The 21,950-nt window shown below is 36.4% G+C and overlaps 1 protein-coding gene across 1 annotated transcript in view; it reads right to left on the minus strand.

Moving 5' to 3' along the window:
- The window catches only part of KCNMA1 (potassium calcium-activated channel subfamily M alpha 1), a 464,321-nt gene that overhangs the window by 137,668 nt on the left and 304,703 nt on the right, over positions 1-21,950 (minus strand). The window contains exons 6-9 of the mRNA XM_082764953.1: positions 19,210-19,285; positions 14,793-14,868; positions 8,329-8,499; positions 6,560-6,651 (exon numbers count right to left, since the gene is read on the minus strand). Of these exons, the coding sequence (XP_082621079.1) occupies positions 6,560-6,651; positions 8,329-8,499; positions 14,793-14,868; positions 19,210-19,285 (415 nt within the window). The remainder of the gene's footprint in view (positions 1-6,559; positions 6,652-8,328; positions 8,500-14,792; positions 14,869-19,209; positions 19,286-21,950) is intronic.

A 21,950-nucleotide genomic window follows, 5' to 3' on the forward strand; every position in this document is an offset into this window, starting at 1 on the left:
GACAGCAACATCTACTACTTTGATGCCTAACCCAAAAAAGCTTTTTAAAAGTTTAGGCAGAGAGAATGAAAGAAGTTATTTATTTTTTTTTACACTTAACTAGAAGTATAAAATTATTCAGGATCTGAACGTGATTTGAGACCTAGAAGACTCTTTTAAAAAAAAAGTCATAATATTATTATATATCACTTCCCACACTTCCCTTCTTGCTTTCACAAGAATGGATATACTTAATAAGTATGCAAAAATGAGGGGAAAAGTCTGTCCTATTACTTCTATCTGTCAGTCTATTTAACACTCATCAGATTTTCTTTATCACTAAGTGAGACTTCATTTGAAACAGTGGGATTAGAAGAATGGCTAGCAGATGGAAAATAGAGACACCCCTGGGGATCATAATGCAATCCATGTCACATTCTCTTATTACAGCCTCATCCCACTGGAATATAGTATCTTACATCTTGTATCAAATTATTTAATATAATCTAATGTCACTTTCTTTGGAGCTATGTCTCATTACTGTTGCAAGTGGACCTTTGCCAAAGTATTTGGATAAGCTTTAAAAAAAAATTGTTCTAATTTTTAATCAAATTCAAATGTCTAATGAATCCAAGATGGTCTGTCAACTTAAATTATCTGTTTGTCTTTCTGTTTACCATATCTATCTGTCTGCAGTTTTTATTTTTCTCTGTGAAGTTTAGTTATTGAATCCCATGTTTCCTTCTGGAAGGAATCTCTAACAGATGATTCTTCCCATTGACTTACTGATGACTTGCTAATTTATGGCTTATAAACTTCAGAAATCTGAAGAAATCTCTGGGAAGTAGAGCAGATCATGAGAGAAAGGAAACAGGGTATTTGAATAGCTTATACAGTAAAGAACTGTGATGGCATTAAAATACAATGTTTAATCTTGAACATTAACTAGAGTAATATGTAAAGATCATTTAAAACATCCTTTGAAAATTTAACAAAATTTAGTTTATTTACTATCAGGGCAACAAAAAATAATAAAATTCCCTTTCACTGTCTATATTCATGTGAAGCCATGTTGTTGCCTCATAAAGAGTTTTCATTGGAGCTGATAGGAACATTGCATACAAAAGAAAAAACATTTTAGACCAATAAATTAAAAAGTAATAATTAAATGCAGAGGAAATAATGGAAAAGAAAGAAACAAACAAACAACAAAAAACACATTAAGTTATCCAGAGCCTCTTTCAGTTCATCAGTTTACCAGTGTTGTTTCCATCTGTTTTCTAGAGCTTTGTGCAGGCTAACTTACAAAAAGATAATGCCTTCAAATGGAAAATACTTCACAGAATTAAAATCCAGTCTGAATATATGAATGCATAAATACAAAAATGAAAAAACTTACTAGGAACAATCTTGATTCTCAAATAAATGAGTAAATTCTGAATAAAAAGTTAATTACAAATTATCAGATGTAAAACATATCTGAATCTTCAACCAAATCTCAGACCAGACCTGGATAATATGAAGGTTAACAAGAAATAAGAAAATATGTGTTTATATATGTATGGCTTAATAGGAATAACAGACTATTTTTAAAGCCCTATTCCGGGTAGGACTGAAAGTGTAAGCTCCAAACATCAGAAAAAGCACATTAGCAAAATTTTAGTGATCCCCAAACCAAAAGTTTATTGAAGAAAAATTCAGTAAGTCACTCAAAAATTCAAAAGTCACTCATGTATGACTTAAAGCTTGAATTCTATAGTTAAGAGGTTAGATGGAGCACTTTGGAAAAGCATCCAAAGCCAAAGTGATCACTCTTCCATCCTTCCAGATGTATATAGGTTAACATGAGCTAACCTGTAAGCTTATTGCTCTTAGTCTAAAAAATAATAGTCTACCAGCACAATGAAATTCATAATAGCATGACCTTTTCATCCCTCTATGATACTTCAGTTAAAAAAGGACCCCTTCAATACTATTTCATGAGCTCTACAGGCATGTAACAAAGATCCTGAGATCCTGAAAAGAGTAAGGCATCCTGTAAGTCTTAAAGAGAAAAGAGCTAAATGTGGATAGCATGTACGGAACTGGCTGATGGTCTCAAAATTATTCAGAAGAATGGCAAATATTAATATCATAAACATTCAAACTGTATATCATTTCGGTTTGTTAGTGATAAAAACAAATGTCAAAACCAACCAACCAAAAAGAAAAATTGTAAAACCTCTCCTGCTTTTATATATAGATACATATTATTTTCTAAATTGATGTCTAATCTAGACCTTTGTAGAACTTTTATAATATTGTAATAAATAGATCATATCTTTTCCTTCTCCACCCCATAACTTGTTAAATCTAGCTTTTATCTCCAGTATTTTGTCTATTAAAAACACTAGTTATTAATAATAATAGTTTTTCACTAATTTACTGAACATTTACTTTATTTTCTCACCTTCTGCATTAAGCAGATTTTATGTAAGTCTATGCTAATAAGATTCTATGTCCTATAGAATATTGCAGATATTTTTCACTGTGATGACATTATGCTTAGTGATGAAACAATTAATTAGAGTTTAACTTTCATTATAAATTTTTGTCTACTGTGTATTTCAAAAGCATTCATCATCTTCAGAAAGCATAAACGTGACTCACATAAGTCTCACAAAAATTCTGTCAGGTAGTTACCAGTCTATTACAATAAATAGTATTTTTCTATAATACTTAAAGTATTTTATTATATCAGTAAAACATTGGATAATATATATAGAATATAATATGCATTATCTGCTTTGCAAAAATTATTTCCACAAAATGTAAAATCATATACTACAGAATTAATCCACAGAAATGGATGGAAAGACAGGAAGTAGAAACAGCAGTACTGACTGATGTGAGCAGTAGTGGCTCACGTGATATAACAGAAACTACGTAGAAAACTAGAAAATTAAGGAGGTTACTCTATTGTTATCATAAGATACCTCTTATGAACATTTAAAAACAATATTTTTCAAGTTCTGATTGCTTCTTACGTCTGAATTTTATTTTACAGTTACATCTTAGATATCTTAGATTTATATTTATTTTAATATCAATGGTCTTCTCCATGTCATTTGTATTTAGTGGTGATTCTAGCATGAAAAAATTGTTTTGCGTAAAACTAAACTAACTAAACTTAGAAAGCCCTTTTTTTTTTTATCTACTGACTAAAACTTTAGAGAGTGTTCTGATGAACTTATCTGTGCACAGTAGCAAAGCAGCTGTTTAACAGAAATCTCATTACCTATCAGATCTCACTGTTTACAAATCTGAAATTCAAGACAAGGATTATTATCCTTTTGGGTAACTTTTGTTTGTTTGTTTGTTTTCTTTCCTTTTTTCTTTTTTTTTTTTTTTCCCCACTTGGTTGCAATTGTGACAATTAATTATCAAATGACACCTGTCATCAAATGTGTATGTTTGATCTTAGTCACATTTTGTATAGATATGCTGGTGTGCATTTTGCTTTATATGCAACAGCAAGTACTGTTGCTGTTTTAACAGATGAGACTTCAGTCAAAGGCTGTAATAATATTCCTACTTTACATTCTGTGAGACCTTAGAAGTCTCATTACAGAAATATATTATTAAGCACAGATTGTAAATCATATTAAAAATAAAATAAATAAAAAAAAATCCCTGTGGAAATTTCTAACAAAGCTATCTAGTAGTAGATTTAACCAGTGATAACTGCATACAGAGAGAGAAGTATGTATCTTTATTGTGGGAAATTATTCCTAGTTTATGAGACCTTTGGGGACCTTACTGGCTGAAAAATAAAATGAAATGTGAGATTAAAATTGCTGGTGTTTTCTTTTTTTTTTTTTTCTCCCTTTAGGAAGTGGAGCCTGTAGAACTTTTTATGCATACATTCCATCTCCCAGTTCAACAGCTACAATTCTTTAGTAAGACTGTCCTTGTAATAATAAAGCATATAGTGCAATCCTTAAAAGATATGAAATCATATGTTAATTTTAACTACCCATCTAGATTTTTAGTAGTCATATGGAAGCATGTTATTCCACAGACATAATTCATGAGGACACATTATATATATAAATACTACAGATTCCATGTACTTATCTATTTTGGATAAAGAATTAAAAGTGCACACTTTTGCTATTTTAAGAGTTGAAACGATCCCTTTCAACAAAATTCAGCTGCTTTCATTTTCTACATGCATTTAATTTTATCTGAAAATTTTCTGACACTAGAAATAGAACAACTGTAGTTTCTCATTATGTTTGCTGCCAGAATCTATGCTTGGTTGTTCAACTAAAGACCTTATATTGCTAATTACTACCACATGTCCATATCCCAAGCAAAGGAAAACTTATTGGTTCTGACAATCCATTCTCTCATCACTGAATTCTAAATGAAAACTTAAATTTTGGCCAAACATAACATTTCATCAATCTTGTTCTACTGACTGCAAAAGCAACATCAAACAGGGATTGTTAATAGCTTTTTACTGTGCAGTTCCCAAGCTTAGATTCTCTGATGAAAGACCCACATGAGCAAAAGACTTCTTTTAACTACTTAGTAATTAACATTTGAACCAGAAAACAATGCATAAAGTAAATTGAACATTTAGTATGTTGATGACAGAGATGAGTTCCAATCGGCAAGTTATATGGGCAGTAGAGGTCAGCAGAGAAAGCACTAATGACAGTGAGCTAAAAACAAACAGATAGTGCATATAAAGACAAAAAGAAAAGGTGAGAAATTAAAATGAAGAATGCCCCAAAGCTATCAGGAAGTCTTTGATCTAGAGTTGAGGTTTTCAGGATATGGGGTTCTGACTGAAGATCGAGTCCAAGTTCAGAGACATCTGAGCAATGCTAGGTACTAGTGACAATGTAGAAGGGGGGAGACTACAACTCTGTATGCAAAATAGTTTTAAAGCCACATTTACATCTGCCATAACTCTTTTGTAGCTTCAAAACCAAAAACGTCAATTCTCCATTTAGAAAACCTCTCTTGAGAAAACAGGTATGAATACAAGTATGAAGCTGAGTAGGCCTCTGTTACAAATAAACATTCTGGGAAATTAATGACACTTCTTTCAGAAATACAGTGCAAGTTTCCAACATTAGTGTTGGCCAGAAAAGAAAAAACAAAGCAAAACAGAACAAAAAAACAAAACAAAAAACAAAACACAACACTTTAGACATTTGAGGGTAGCTTAAAAATAGAATTATTGAAGTTGTCATTTATATGCTTATTATTCGTTAAACATTACTATAAGATATAACTAACACCAACAACAACAAAAAAAGGATCGATCTACCTGGCGATGTAAATCAGTACTCTTGAATTAGTTCTATGGGGAATTTGCAGTCTTTCTGCTCCACAAAGAGGAGAAAGAATTTACCATAATGCACATCTATGAAATGATGCATGGGTGATAATTTGAAAGGAACAAGGTGAAACTTCTGCTTGAAGTACAGAGAGGGACAATTAATTAGATATGTTTCTTGGAGATCTTTCCTATTGTTCTATGGAAGCAATTTCATATAACTTGTTGTTCAGGGCAGATGTATTTTTTTATAGTGAAAAGTGAATTTCATAATGATATGTAATGACACAGAGGATGGCAACGTTAATGGTGATATAAAGAAGAAAATAATATATCTATAAGTACATCTAGTTCATTAAAGGCTATACGCCATCAGGTCTAGATGCTGGGAATGCCATAATAAGCTAGTTTTAACTTGGTAAAGAAACAGGCTTTCAAAAGAAATGAAATGAGCTAATGTGGTCTAATAAAGGTAGCTGTTGCTAGAAGACAAAATTATTATCATACTTCACTGATCCTAAAGCTACTACTTTCTCTTCTTAAGATAGACTTTACAAGGTTAGTGGAAGAGATCACTTTAAAAACCCCTCGTCATAGATCCTAAAACTATGATTTTGTGCAATATCCATTTACAGTTGATAGTTGGTGCATGAAATCTGAATCTGTTTCAATATTTTTCATATTGAAAGATTTCCTACTGAAGGTTTTTCTTATTCAAACAGCACTATTAATTGCCTGACAGAGTTATGGAATAACCTGATCAACATAAATGTCTTATTTTTTACAACAGCAAACTGGAGTTTTGTAGTCTGAGTGGTATCCAGGTTTTCTTGAAGAAGGGCCAAAATGTTGTGACTTGTACCACAGCATAGCCCAGGTCTCTGTAGTGTGACAATTCTCCAGTGGTAACATCTGATATCAAAGAATACAGCCTTTTAAGCTGTAAGTCAGCTATTACCACCTTCAGGGGCTGTTCAAAGTCACACAACCACACCTGTTTTTTTTTGACTTACTTTCTGCCTCGAGTTGAGTTAAAAGTCCCGCCGTATTTCTTCCGATTAAGGATGAGAGCAGCAATTTCTGGCACGTAGCGAGCAAACATTGCCTACATGCATGAAACAAAAAAAACAAAAAAAACAAACAAACAAAAAAAAAAAGAAACAAAAAAAAAAAAAAAAAGAAAAAGAAAATGGCATGCAGAGAGTGTTCTACTGCAGCAGAGGCAGCAGAGCCTCTTGGGATACTTACTTTCTTCCACTAACCGCACTATAGGAACCACCATATTTCTTGCGGTTTCCTATTAACTCTATGATTTCAGGGACGTAGCTGGCAAACATGGCCTAAGAAGAAGATAGGAGACAGAAGAAAAGACTAAAAAGAGAGGCCAAAGAAAGGGGGATGATGAATATTTTCAGAAGATATATATATCTTTAAGATCTGAAAATGCGAAAGAATTAGATCTGGGAAGGTGTTTAAAAAAGAAAATTTTAAAAAAGTAAAAGTTCTTATCAAACAAAACATGAGGGTTCAATGTAAAAGTTGGTCTTGGAGAAGGTGCATACTTTATAAATTAAGAAAATGGTAAAAAGAGGGAAAATGGGCTCACAAAACAAAACAAGAACAAAATGAATTCAAACTGTAATTAATCATAAAGTACAGTTATGTTTAATTCTTCCTGTAAAGGGGAGGGGAAAAAAACTATCCATCTCCACTGCAAAAACCAAAACCAAAACCAAGTAGTACCATAATGGTTGCATTTCTATTTTAAAAGACAGACTTGTTCCCCTGTGATTAGGATTTAAACAAACACAAAAAGATGTAGTGAGGGTCAATGCCCCTGCTGAGAAACAAAACAGTCACCACCACCACCCCCAAAAAAAAAAAAAAAAAAGGGAAAAAAAACACAAAAGTTTATGTTTTTTAAAAGGATTGGAATAACATGTGATAGGAAAAAAAAATAATAATTAATAAAGGGTTTAAGGAGAAAAAAAAAATATTCTGCCATGTTTTGTCCAACAAACATCTTCCTTGTGGCTGGATACTTCGAAGAGCTACTGCCAGTTAGCATGGTCTCTCTCTTCATGTCAATAAACATAGATGGGAATACATATATATATATATATATATATACGTGTGTGTGTGCGTCTGACATATATGGCATTCATAACATCAGTTATATACATATCACCTTTGTAAGATGTATGTATATGTGAAATCAATATATAAGAATAAAATAACAATACATGTGTATGTATGTCAATTAACATATGTTGTTAGTCATCTGTAAAGAACTTACCTTGCACTGTGTGAATAAACCTTGCTGTTTTAGAGAGAAACATTGCAACAGGCCCCATAATATTATTAATATTGATATATAATAGAAAAGTTGACACAAGACAAGTAGCAACTTTGTTGCTATGTATGTACAGGACAAAGAACACCAGAATTTGCTGATATAAAAGGATTCTGGTTATGGCCATGGTTTGTGTGATAAACTGTGAGTTAAAATTGTACTACATGACATGAAAGGATGTTTGAAATTAAAGAGAATGTGGTTTGCCACCAGGATCCGGCAAGCTGCTCTTTAAGGCAGTCCAAAGCCACAGTGTTTGTTGGAATTCTGGGAAGGAACACAGAAGGGTGGGTAGACTTCTGAAACCGCAAAGTGTCTCTAAGTAACAACAGCATCCTCAAAAAATGCCCTACACTCGGTCACTGGAAAGTAAAAAACTAGGAATAAGTTTATAAGTGGAAAGGCTAAAGCACTTCATGTATTCACATGCATTATGCATTTAAGTGGGACAATAACAATCCTGACTCCACTACCTGACAAGCTCTGCCAAATATTAATCTACAAAATAAAATATGGTGTGCGTCAAACTTATTTAAGAGTTCAATAATTAATTTTAATTTACTAAGCCATATATTATTATTTCTTCAATTATAGCACTGAGATATAAAAGGTCAAGTTTTAATGTAGAAGGAATAAATAATAAGTAATAAAATTATTATTTTACCAATCCTCCAAGGATGAAGAAGACCATGAAAAGGCGACCAAGGGTTGTTTTTGCATAAACATCTCCATAACCAACAGTGGACATTGTAACCATCAGTAAATAAACACATTCCCAATATGTTAGCTGTTGATTATTTTGGAAATTTTCCCATGGATCCCCTGAGTTCTCCACCTAAAATGTACAAGAAAATATATTATTAATAACTAAAGAAGTAACAAAAATCAACTCTACTGATAAAGATATATATATATATCAGCATCACAGAATTATCTAGGTTGGAAGAGACCTCAAGATCATCGAGTCCAACCTCTGACCTAACACTAACAAGTCCTCCACTAAACCATATTGCTAAGCTCTACATCGAAATGTCTTTTCAAGACCTCCAGGGATGGTGACTCCACCACTTCCCTGGGCAGCCCATTCACAACCCTCTCAGTAAAGAAGTTCTTCCTAAGATCCAACCTAAAACACCCCTGGCACAATTTAGCCCCTTCCCCCTCATCCTGTCACCAGGCATGTGGGAGAACAGGCCAACCCCCACCTCTCTACAGCCTCCTTTAAGGTACCTGTAGAGAGCGATAAGGTCGCCCTTGAGCCTCCTCTTCTCCAGGCTGAACAAGCCCAGCTCCCTCAGACGCTCCTTGTAAGACTTGTTCTCCAGACCTCTCACCAGCTTCGTCGCCCTTCTCTGGATCTCTTGAGCACCACCATGTCCTTCTTGTAGCGAGGGGCCCAAAACTGAACACAGTACTCGAGGTGCGGCCTCACCAGAGCTGAGTACAGGGGGACGATCACCTCCCTAGACCTGCTGGCCACGCTGTTTCTTATGCAAGCCAGGATGCCGTTGGCCTTCTTGGCCACCTGAGCACACTGCTGGCTCATATTCAGCTGACTATCCACCATCACTCCCAGGTCCTTCTCTGCCTGGCAGCTTTCCAACCACTCATCTCCCAGCCTGTAGCTCTGCTTGGGGTTACTGCGCCCCAGGTGCAGGACCTGGCACTTGGCCTTGTTAAACTTCATACAGCTGACCTCAGCCCATCGGTCCAGCCTATCCAGATCCTCCTGCAGAGCCTTCCTACCCTTGAGCAGATCGACACACACACCTAACTTGGTGTCATCTGCAAACTTACTGAGGGTGCACTCAATCCTCTCATCCAGATCATCGATAAAGATATTAAAGAGGACCGGCCCCAGTACCGAGCCCTAGGGAACACCACTAGTGACCGGCCTCCAGCTGGATTTGACTCCATTCACCACGACTCTTTGGGCCCGGCTGTCCAGCCAGTTTCTAACCCAACAAAGCGTATGCCAGTCCAAACCACAAGCAGCCAGTTTCTTGAGGAGAATACTGTGGGAGACGGTGTCAAAAGCCTTGCTGAAGTCAAGGTAGACCACATCCACAGCCTTTTCCTCATCCACCCAGCGCGTCACTTTGTCATAGAAGGAGATCAGGTTCGTCAAGCAGGACCTGCCTTTCGTAAACCCATGCTGACTAGGCCTGATTGCCTGCTTGCCCTGTAAGTGCTGCGTGATGATACTCAAGATAATCTGCTCCATGAGCTTCCCTGGCACTGAGGTCAAACTGACAGGCCTACAGTTTCCTGGGTCTGCCCTCCGGCCCTTCTTGTAGATGGGCGTCACATTTGCTAGCCGCCAGTCGACTGGGACCTCCCCCAATAGCCAGGACTGCCGATAAATGATGGTAAGCGGCTTGGCCAGCTCCTCCACCAGTTCTCTCAGTATCCTCGGGTGGATCCCATCCGGCCCCATCGACTTGCATTCATCCAAGTGCCGTAGCAGGTCACCAACCATTTCTTCATGGATAGTGAGGGCCACATTCTGCTCCCCATCCCCTTCCACCAGTTCAGGGTACTGGGTATCCAGAGAGCAACCGGTATTGCCGCTAAAGACTGAGGCAAAGAAGGCATTAAGCACCTCCGCCTTTTCCTCATCTTTTGTAACTAAGTTCCCCCCTGCATCCAGTAAAGGATGGAGATTCTCCTTAGTCCTCCATTTTGCATTCATGTATTTGTAAAAACATTTTTTTGTTGTCTTTGATGACAGTCGCCAGATTGAGCTCCAGATGAGCTTTGGCCTTTCTAATTTTGTCCCTGCACTGCCTCGCAACATCCTTATAGTCCTCCCGAGTGGCCTGCCCGCTTTTCCAAAGATTGTAAACCCTCTTTTTCCTGCTAAGCTCAAGCTACAATTCTCTGTTCAGCCAGGCCGGTCTTCTTCCACGCCGGCTCGTCTTTGGGCACGTGGGGACAGACCGCTCCTGTGCCATTAAGATTTCCTTCTTGAAGAGCGCCCAGCCTTCCTGGACTCCTCTGCCCTTCAAAACCTCCTCCCAAGGGACTCTACCTATCAGTGTCCTGAACAGTTCAAAGTCGGCCCTCCAGAAGTCCAATACAGCAGTTTTACTGGTCCCCTTCCTGGCTTCTCCGAGAATGGAGAACTCTACCATTTCATGGTCACTCTGCCCAAGACAGTTTCCAACCATCACATCTCCCACCGGTCCTTCTCTGTTTGTGAAGAGAAGGTCAAATTTCTGTGTTGGCACCAGCCTCTGAGCTACGTGTTTATCAGGTGGGCTTTCCGTGTCCTCTCTGTACCCCTCCCTGCCACCGTAGGGATGGACGAAAACACCACCTGTACTCCCGCTCCATCCACTAACCGTCCCTGTCCCCTAAAGTCCTGTTTGATGTTCTGCAGGCTTCTCTCTTCCATGTCATCACTGCCAGCCTGGACTGTTAAAAGAGGGTAATAGTCAGAGGGGTGAAGCAGGTTGGGAAGCTTTCTGGCAATGTCCCTGACCCTGGCCCCAGGAAGGCAACAGACTTCCCTACAGGTAGGGTCAGGCCGACAAATAGATCCCTCTGTTCCCCTGAGAAGGGAGTCGCCCACAACAATCACCCTTCTTTCTGTCCTGGTGGAGGCAGTCCTGAGGCGTGGAGTCAACTTCCTCGCCCTAGGCATCCTCCTGGGTAGACTTTCTACCTCTTCCTCAGCTGCCAGTCTCTCAAGCTCCAGGGCCTCAAACGTGTTGCGTAAGGGCATCTGTGAAGATGGGGCTGGTGGGGGAGGGCATCGCCTGCAATGTTGAGCAGGGACCTGTTTCCATTCCTCCTCAACTCCTAGGTCCCCTCCCTCTGCCCAACAGCAGCAGGGCAGGGGGTCCACCCCCATTTGGGGTGTCTCACCCCGGTACCTGTCCTTCAGGCCGCACAGGGAGTCGCTCCACAAGTCTATCTCCCGCTCACACTCCCTGATATCCCTCAACCTCTCGACCTCCTCCTTGAGTTCTGCCACGAGGTGGACCAGGTCGTCCACCTGCTCGCACCTCATGCACACAGTCTCTTTGCCCCCCGCAGGTGGTAGCAACAGGCTCAGGCACTGCCTGCACCCGGAGACCTGAACTGCTGCAGTTTTGAGCGGGCAGTCGGTCTGGGTGTGTACAGGCTTCCTGGAGAGCGCACTATGCCTGATGTACACCATTGCAGCTGAGCTAGCGGTAGACCGCCGTTAGAGGAGGTGTTCGTATGGGTGGGGGGGAACGCACTGCCCTTCCCTTTCCTGCTTGCCCTGCCTGCGCGAACTGCCACACCATGCCCTGTTTCCCTGTCCTGTTAACTGCCACGCTCCTGGTCGCTCGCGCTCCCTAGGGGCAGCTTTCGAACAGCCGGGGAGGGGGCGCTGCTGGCTCTGCCTACGCCTCCTTCTCACCTCGTTCACCTCCCTCGCAAGGGCTGCCACGTCCTGGCGGCTCCCTTGAGTGCCAGCAAAATTAGCCCTGCCTGTCCGATCCCCCGCTCCGCTGCAGAACGCGTCTGCCCTGGAGCCAATCGCCTCGGCAAGTGGCCATGTAATATAAACTCTGAATGCTTTCCTGTGATTTATTTTGAAGAAACAGAGAACCTAAGCCTGCCCTTATTATAGCCTTATAGTTCTTCTGTCAATATGTGTAGTCTTGTCACTAATACTGTTTAGGGACAACATGTTTTTTCCCAATCACTACTAAATAATACAGGTATAAATTATTTATTTAAAAAGAACAATAGGGTTCATTTCATACCAGTTTGTTCAGATATTTTCCAGTCTATGTTACTTCTAATGCATTCATACTGCTTAATGTTTTTGTTTTGAAACATGCAGTTATTAATAGCATTAGTGATATGCTGAGTTTCATGATGCACTACTACACAACCATTTTTACTAATCATTATTGGAAAGCTATTGTATGTGACAAAGGTAAGTTAAGTTATAACTTTATCAATGGGAAAGGAGTATACCCTCTATAATTTCTATTAAAAGTTGTTCCACAGTAGGATGCTTGGAGTTTGAGAATTCCTACAGCAGAGGTGTTTAAATATATATATATATATATATATATATATATATATACACACACACACAACACATAACAAAACATCTGAAACTTCCTAAGAGTGAAAATTAAATGCTAAACATGTCTCCCTGGTAACCATTGACAGGACATTTGTGAATGGCACAAAGCTGTGCCAGGGGAATTTTCAGGCTACACACTAGAAGAATTTATTTACAATGAGGGTGATCAAACACACCCAAACATAGGCTTCCTAGCAAGACAGTTGATGCCCCATGCCTGTCAATGTTCAAGTGGCATTTAGATAATGTCCTTAATAATATGTTTTAACTTTTGGTTAGCTCTGAAGTGTCCAGGGAGCTTGACTTGATGTTTCAAAGTCTCTTCCAACTAAACTATTTTATTCTATTCTAAATGAATTCTGGGATAACTAGAAGATAAACAACTGAATTTCACGTTATATAGGTGAACATATGTACTGGGTCTGGCTGGAATGTTAACTTTCCTGGCAGCAGCCCATACAGTGCAGTACTCTGCACTTGTAGCTGGAACAACAGTGTTATCACACCAGTGTTGTGTCTACTGCTGAGCAGCAGTGGCACAGCATTGGGCCTCTCTCTAACCCTCCTAGGGGGTGGGCAAAAAGTGAGAAGAGAAACATCACCAGGGCAGCTGACCTAAACCAACCGAAGGGATATTCCATACCATGTGATGTCACACTCAGCAATAAAAGGTGGAAACAGGAAGAAGAGGGGAGGGGTGGGCTCTCGTGAAAATGTCGGTCCTCCTCCCGAACACCGGCTACATGTGTTGAGGCCCTTCTTCAAGGACGTGGTCAATCATCGCTCATTTGTGGGAAGTAGAGAGTAATTTCTTTCCTCCGCACTTCCACATAGCCTTCATTTGTTTTATTTGTTTGTTTTCCTCCCCCCCTTTTTTTTATTTTCCCTTTTCCCCTTTCCCTTTTTATTTCTCTTTAGTTAAATTGTTTAGTTCATAATACTATTTATTTAATTATTATTATTAATTGTTTAATTATTAAACAATTAATTTATTTTATTTAATTAAATTATCCTTATCTCAACCCATGAGTTGTTCTTTGCTTTACTTCTCCCCCTCCTCATCTAAAAAGAGGGGGAGTGAGAGAGCGGTTGTGGGGTTTAGCTGCCCAGCACGGTAAAACCACCACAACATATCACAAGGTAATTCAAGTAAAGTCAATTAAATTACTGTAGATTAACATGATTATCATCAAATTATAATATTACTCCAAAACCATTCCAGAATAACTTATTACTACTAGCACCTCAAAATTTTCCTGATTCTAAGTTGGTCTTAGAGGACAAGTCCTCTAGTCCGCATCCTTTGTCCTTAGTGGACAAATACTTCAAATACTTAAACATATTTAATTATATTGATTTAATAATTTAGGAAAAGCTTATGGTTTTAAATGAATACAATTGACATATATCTTTCATATAAAATAATATTAAAATTTATGAAAACATACATAATTCTATACTAAGTATCTTACATTTTCCAGGCATTTTTAAGAGCAGGATAAAAATGTATGAAAAAAAAAATATCTGTATTTAGTGAAGGATACATCTAAAAAAATGAAATTTAAGATCAAAACAGAAGGCATGCTATCCCGAATGTTAGCAATCCTGTTACTTCTGGTGGAAATACAGATTATTTTATTTTATTTTATTTTAATTTTCCTGGTACAACCATTGATTTACCAGGACCTCACTCAATTCAGACTCTACCAATCCCTTCCAGGAAGCACTTTCAGGTAGTTACTTAGGAAACATTGCCACCTACTGGTAAATTGCAATCGTTCAAGAAGTTGCATCAGTTCAAGCCTCATACTTAACTACTGCTGAACCCAAATAAAATGTTAATGACGTATTACTTACTATTCAGAACAAATTTTGAGTAAAAGTCTTAACAATTGGAAACTGTGATGTCTTTTTGTTTGTTTGTTTGTTTTTTAATTGTACTCAGTAGATGTACCAAGGGGTTAATCAGAGCAAGAAAATTTCAAGTAATAGAGTAACTCAAATAGCAGGTGATCCATGAAAAAAGCCGAAGAAATATTTTCAAACATACTTACCAAATGTATGAACCCAGCTGCTGTCAGCCATGTGCTGATAAATATAGAGCACAGATTCACAAGCTTGATGGAATTACTGTGGAGGGTAAAAAAAAAAAAAAAAAAAAAAAAAAAAAGTAATGTATACTGATATTTATCATTCGTTTTTACTATGTACTTGCATAAAACTGTATAATCTAGACACTGAAAGATTCTCATGATGATTTCTGAACAGAACCAAGCTCCCTAAATAAACCTTAATCAATGGCTTATGCGAAACATGTATTATTTTTGACTTTGCAGCGATCGCATTTGTGTAATTTAGATGGTTTGAAAGAGCTAACAAATGGATTGAAAAGGAAACAAACTACAAAAGTTCAAATGGATCTGAGAGCAGAAGGATGAACAGAAACCTTAGCTACATCTGGACTCCTAACAAGATAAATAAAAAAAGAAACCTTCCAGAGAAATGAAACAAACTCTTTTTAGTCTCACTAAGTAGTATATGCCCTACTGTAGTCAGAATTGATTTTGAAGCAAGTACCTCACTCTGAGTTCAGCAGGAAAATGCCATACTTAACAGCCTCTGGATGAGGTTTAGGTAAAGCTTGGTCCCTCTGTTTTTACAAAAATCACTATGATTTGAAAAGCTAGGAAGGATGTTCAATAAATATTCAATGAACTGAAGTTCATGTATTATTATGTCTAAATGATCTTAACCATTCATGAAATTGTATTGAAAGCAGCTGTCCTTTGGTTTTGGAAACACATCTAAGAAAGAGCGAAGCCTCAGAAAAATCCCTATTTTCCCCAAAGCAATATGTTCCAAAAGAAGAAAAATAGGGAAGAACTCACTATCAATGTGTATTACTACCATGCATTAATTTCTAAACAAAGTTGAGAAATGAACCTGGGAAATAAGGCAGACATTAGCTCCACTGGAGATTTCTTTTAAGAATTACAGTTGATGAAATGGGCATCTGTAGGGACTAGGAAAGATGCACAGTTGCTATAATGATTATTGTACTCAAAACTCTGATGCTATAACTTCAGTTTTGCAATTAATTGATGTTCATGCACATCAAAACATTCCCTGTTTCACTTTCTGGAGGTATGGTTGATTAACATTCATATTTTGTTGATGATCGCATTCAATCATAACACAAGACTCTAACCCATATGTTCTAAGATTAAACAAAATCATAAATAGAGAAACTCCTGATGTAATAATGCGTCAGCTGGTCTCCACATATTACTGTAATACAAGTAAATGCTAGCAGTCATTGAAGATAACTATTAACATAATTTGTCTGTAACAATTTTGCAAGTTTATTAAAAATTGCACCTTTTCTGTCCTCTATGAAATACTCCTGTTTCTACCACAGTCTAAATATAGATGAAGGATTAGTCACAAACATTTTCCTGCTCTTTAAGCTCTTTCCAACATCTGTGCAAAATCCCTTAACTGTGAGTCCTAAGTCCCTGTAGTTTTGTTGAAAAATATTAGAAAACAGTGAAGTGGAGGAGAGAAAATTTCAACTCAACAACAGACAATTCATTATATTTCATAAACATGGGAACTAAAAAAAAAAATATGAGTAAGATTCGCTTTATTTCAAACTAGGGAAACAAATAGATCATAGGCAGAGTGGTCTCTTAATAGGCCACTGTCAAGCTTTGCTTTTTTCATATAGATTCTTTTTAAATATAATTGATAATTTTTAATATATTCTCATAATTATCACTATTTTGCTAGCCTTCTCACTGCCTCTGTTTTTGCAGTGTTTAACTTCTTCCTTTGGACTCTAGTATTTCACATGGCCTTTCTTGTGTACTGAGTGACTGAGATGTGTTCCTTTAATCCTCATATCCCCATCAGTAACCAGTAGTAATTTGCATTTAAAGTAAAATCTTTTATTTAATGAAGGAAATAGGACAAGGAGGACAGAGCTGCTTCTCTAATTGCACCAAATATTAAAAACATAGCAGTGCCCTTCATACCCTATGAGTTTCTTGTCCTGTCAGCAGTTATTTTTTATTAGTTTCAAGCACACTAAAATACCTTTAGATTAATCCTTTCCATATTTTTCATATGAATACATCTCACCTTAAACAAAGAACTATCTTAATTATTATTATTTTTCATAATTTTATATACATGTTCAATTTCTTTTCCTGTAATATCATTTATGATGTTGAAAAATTCATTGAAAATTAGAAATGGATTGCAAGAAAAGGTGAAAATTATTTTTCTTCCTTTTTAAAACAAAAAACAAAAAAACTGAGCATAATTTGAGAATTTTATTTATTTATTTTTTAACTCAGCAAAACAATGTTGCAGTAACTGGTCAAAAGTATGCTATACAAAATAAGAGTTTAAGGTAACAATAAGATTTAATGGCTACTGTAATTGAAACTGCTCAATTTTAGGTAAGTAAATTTTATTTAAGCAAAAAGTAATAATAATAATGAGGGCAATAGATTAAATGCTCTATCTCTTGCAAAACTACTGATTGACCATTTGCAAAAAGTGCTTTTTTGCTTCCCTGAAAGATTAATAATGCGGAAATAGAAATAGGCCAAGAAAATAGTATTCTTGTACTGTAACAGCATGTTCACTTATCTCAGATCACCTCTGCTAAATAGCTTTTATTTATGGTGGTAGTTTAGAATATGCTGAAAAAAAAATATTTCTCATTTGAATTTAGCAGTCATAGTAACAAACTTTTTTTTTCTTTCTGCAAGTCAAATCCATGTAAAATAAATAAAAAAGAAGGCACTCACATGTCAGATGTAACTAAAAACTATTCTAAAATAAATAGAATTTTTGTCCATTTGTTGTAGTTTGACTCATCCACTTTACAAAATGCTGCTTTGTGAACATCAATAGTAATCCCAGTTATTACATTCATTTCAGGCTTATTAAGTAAGATACAAAAAAGAGCAGATAAGGTATTCTTCTACTGAAGAACTAGGAACAGGGAGAGACATATAAAAGTATTTTGAGACACTGACTGTTGATGAACTGCTGGGGGTTTTATCAGCTGAGTAAACTGAAACAGTCACATCAGAAAGCTCTGCCTTATAAACTTTATAAAATAGTCAGCATTTGGGTTTTACAGATATTTGGGCATTCCGATAAGATAATTACAGAGATGATAACTAATCTAAGAGTTATTTTTGAATGAACAGGTCAATCTTGAATAAGTGAGCTCTGAATAAACTGAACTTAATTAATTCAATATCCCTTCATTTATGAATCTGGAGGTTTACAAATCTACCACATTTGAAAGGGACTTTTAGCCTTTATCCAAAACTTGCTGAGTTTCTGGGACTTTTCCGTTGATTGATATGTCTTCTGTTGAGGTTGTTCAGTGTGTTGCAAACTTACTGGATAGTCTGTGCTCCTGGACAAATTATTTCCTTTCTTTACCAAACCTGTAACATTCTAAGCTACCGGGCTATATCTTTTACGTTTATTATTTTCTCTACTTGACAACAGCTGGATTTCTTATAGTCACATAGCTGAAGACAAGAGTTTGGCAGTTCCAGAGCACAGAAAATAATTTTAAGGTTAAGGAATGAAGAAATAGCTGTGTACCATGATTGCCTACAAATCTGAAAGGTTTTTTTGCCCACAACTAGCAGAGCATGCTCTGCTATTATTAACATAGCATGTAGACAGCTATTTGTATATTAAATCCTCACACATGCACCTCAACTGATAGAGAGAGCATAGGAGTTCAAAATGGAATTGAGTACTTGCTGGAAGTTAGGTTCAATACTTCAGATGGAGTAATTTAGGAAATGATGAAAGGCAAAGTATCTACTACTGTGAGGCATGGGAAGGTTCCTTTTTTGTTGCTCAAAATCTTTTTTTTTTTTTTTTTTAAAGTTATGCTTTTTTTACATGAATATCATGTATTAATGGTTCAAAGAATCAGCAAAAAACAGGAAGTTAATTGGGGAAATATAACATATTATTTGAAAGGAATGCTAATGACAATGAGCACAAAATAAAGACATCTGAGTGTAAAAACTTATTATTTTTCAAAAAAAAAAAAAATTTAGCTGTATTCCATTGTTTGAATTTTGATTTCTGTTATTTCTGTTTTGGCAAGGCAGTCGAATACTAACTGATAATGTGAAAAGAAATAATATCTAATCAATGAAGAAATCTGTAATTCATTCAACTTTTAGTTTATCTGCATTCAGATATTCCAAATAAAACCTTCTACAGATAACATGGAAAAAGATGCTTACACTGGTAAATCATTCATAAGCAAAATAAAAGCTTTGAAGAACAGATAATGAGTAGGTGTCTTATTTATTTATTTATTTTTATTCCCCACAAAAGAAAATCATATATTACTAGGACCACAGACAAAAGCCATTTCTGTTCAGCCATCAATACACAATACATAAGGAAATGTCTTACCTTGTTTTAAGGATATTCAAAAACTGCAATATTTCTGAAAACTGTATCAGCCTAAGGGCTCTTAAAAATCTTAAACCTGCATTAAAGAAAAAAAAAAAGACTATAGTAAAGAAAGTAAAGAATAATCCATATTATAATAGCATTTCACTTCCAACGACAGTGACCAGTGAAATGAACGGAGGTAGCATACAAAATGTCAAATACCTTTGAAGTGTTCTTCCATATTTAACAGTTCCAAGATCCTAACCATGACTTTTTCAAATTGTTTTAAATTTAATTCTTTAACTGTTGAAGTATCCTACCAGAAAGCCTTAGTTTAGGTAGGAAGCCATGGGAGGCTTATATAGGCTGAAAACTAAGGGGAAAAAAAAAAAAAAAAAACACTTCTTGTAGTTCCAGTACGCATGACTTTCTCTTCCAGACTGCCAAAGACACAAACACATCATAAACTTCTCATTCCTCCAACCTCCCACATCGCTTAGTGAAAAATAAGAGATTATGGGCAAGAGATCTGATAACCCAGATAAGCTAGACTGTGGATATGCCTGATTAAATTGGTAAATCTTAATGACGTAAAATCATTTACTGTAATAATGGTCTCTATCTCCACCCCAATTTCCAAAAATTCAACCAGAAGAACAGGCAGAGCACACAATCTTTCCTAAAAATTAAGATCTGCCATATAATTCTGCATAATAATAGATTACACTCTATTAAAAGTAGCATTTTTTACAAAGAAATAGCATTTTGTGTTGAATTCAGGTTGCCTGAATAAGCAATTCTCAGGCAACTGAAAAGCCAGTGAAAGGAAGTATGCAAGAGAAAATAGTATAAAGGATTAAGGGCTTAAATTAGTAAGAGAGACAAACCGGTAGTAAATTGTCTGCAGATCTTTGGCATATGAATAAAGGTACATAGCATAGTCTACACAAGCACAGCTTAAAAAAAAAATAAAATAAGGCTTTGAGGAAAATTTGTAGTAGACAGTGCAGGTAAGAGTTACATTAAAATTGTGAAATATACTACTGTGGATGTTACAGTTGTGTTTAGGGTTGCTTCATCTCATATATCCTTCTTTATTGACACATTTCACCTACTTCCAGTGCTATAAACCTCTTTTTTTCTTTCCAGAAATTTAAGGAAAGCGTGATCCTGGCAAACATATAAATTTGGGCACAACCTTCCTCTTCTCAATGTATAGAGGTTCCCCTCAAAAGCAAAGATGTGTGTTAAATCAAGACTTTCTCTCCACAATACTCTACGAAAGTTGCTAAATGTATTTTATTTTTTACTCTTGGTAACGAGACAGGGAACAAAATAAAGGATGTTGATTCTGTAGGTCTTAGCTAGCTAGTATGTTAACAACCCCAAAGATAAGGGAGTAAAAAACTGTATGCAAAGAACCAGAAAGAACTAGCTTGACTGCTGAAGTCTGTCAAAGGAAGGGTCAGGAATTTAGAAGACTCGTAGCCTTCATCAGAAGACCACCAGAGTACACCAGATGACCACCCAAGGACTCCAGTATGCATGTGAATAGGTGCGGGAACCTACATTAATGATTCTTCGGAGGCTTGACTTACTGCTGGGGGTGGGGGGGAGATGAAATGAATATGTATTTGTCACACTAATATAAACACAAACATACTCCCAGTAACCCTAGGCAGAGTGATCCCCCCCCACCTACAGCCAGTGCTGTAATAAAGAATACCTGCTTAATAACTTTGGTTATTGAGTTTTCACTCCATCAGTAAGGTTCATAAATAGCCACGAGTGTAGAAAATATTTCTTATCTGTGCATCACAAACATATAGTTTCTTTTTAATTAATGGCTATGTAGAAATATGAAGATTAATCTTAACTTAAAAAGTGGATTTGGGAATCTAAGCAAAAAAAAAAAAAAAAGCAATAAAATTATACTTAATAATTCTAAGTTACAGATCCATTTGAAAGAAGAGAATAATCATTTTAGATCATAGTTCTCACATTGGGAGAGACATATCCCTCTGCTGCACTTGCAGTAGTTCCCACAAATGGTACAATTCAAAATTATGTGCATTTTGAAACTGTCCATCACTCCACTCCCTAGCAACTTTTTAATAATTGCGTGGTCAGAGAAAAATCCCTCATTTCAAATGCACCGCATCTTAAGAGAAGTTAATGAGCTATCCATTGCAACATTTCAAAATGAAGACTCAAATTTAGCAGTAAAACCTTTGCTACCAGCAAATGTTTGAGATATATTTTACTTGCTACAACATTGAATAATAGAACAAAAAACTGTAGCTTCAGTGTATACTTTGCTGAAGAAGAAGAAAATCTTTACAAATTAAGTTCTGCATTTGCTACAGCCTGCACTATTTTAAAGAATTCCCTTTAGAATTTGAAATGTGTGTGTGTGTGTGCGCGCATGGTGAGGCTTAAAAGCTCAGCTTACTTGGTCTACAAATAGAAGTGGCTTGTAAAAATTCATCATGTAACCTTTATATCTTTTGTAGGACATTACTACTGAGGTTGTGTTTTATAGCTGAAGTAATTATTACACAGAATGGATCAAATTTTGATTCTCAGAAACCTCAGGGTATTACCTACTCTGTGAGGCTCACCTGTGAGTAAAAACGAAGAGAAAATGACAGTTTTCCTTACCATCACAGTATATGAATACTTTCACAAAATTCTACTCTTTTCAAGACCCAAATGATACTATTATTAGATTCCTACACCCATATCATTTTAAATGATTT

The sequence above is a fragment of the Aythya marila genome (assembly GCF_965140915.1).
Source record: "Aythya marila genome assembly, chromosome: 7".
NCBI lineage: Eukaryota > Metazoa > Chordata > Aves > Anseriformes > Anatidae > Aythya > Aythya marila.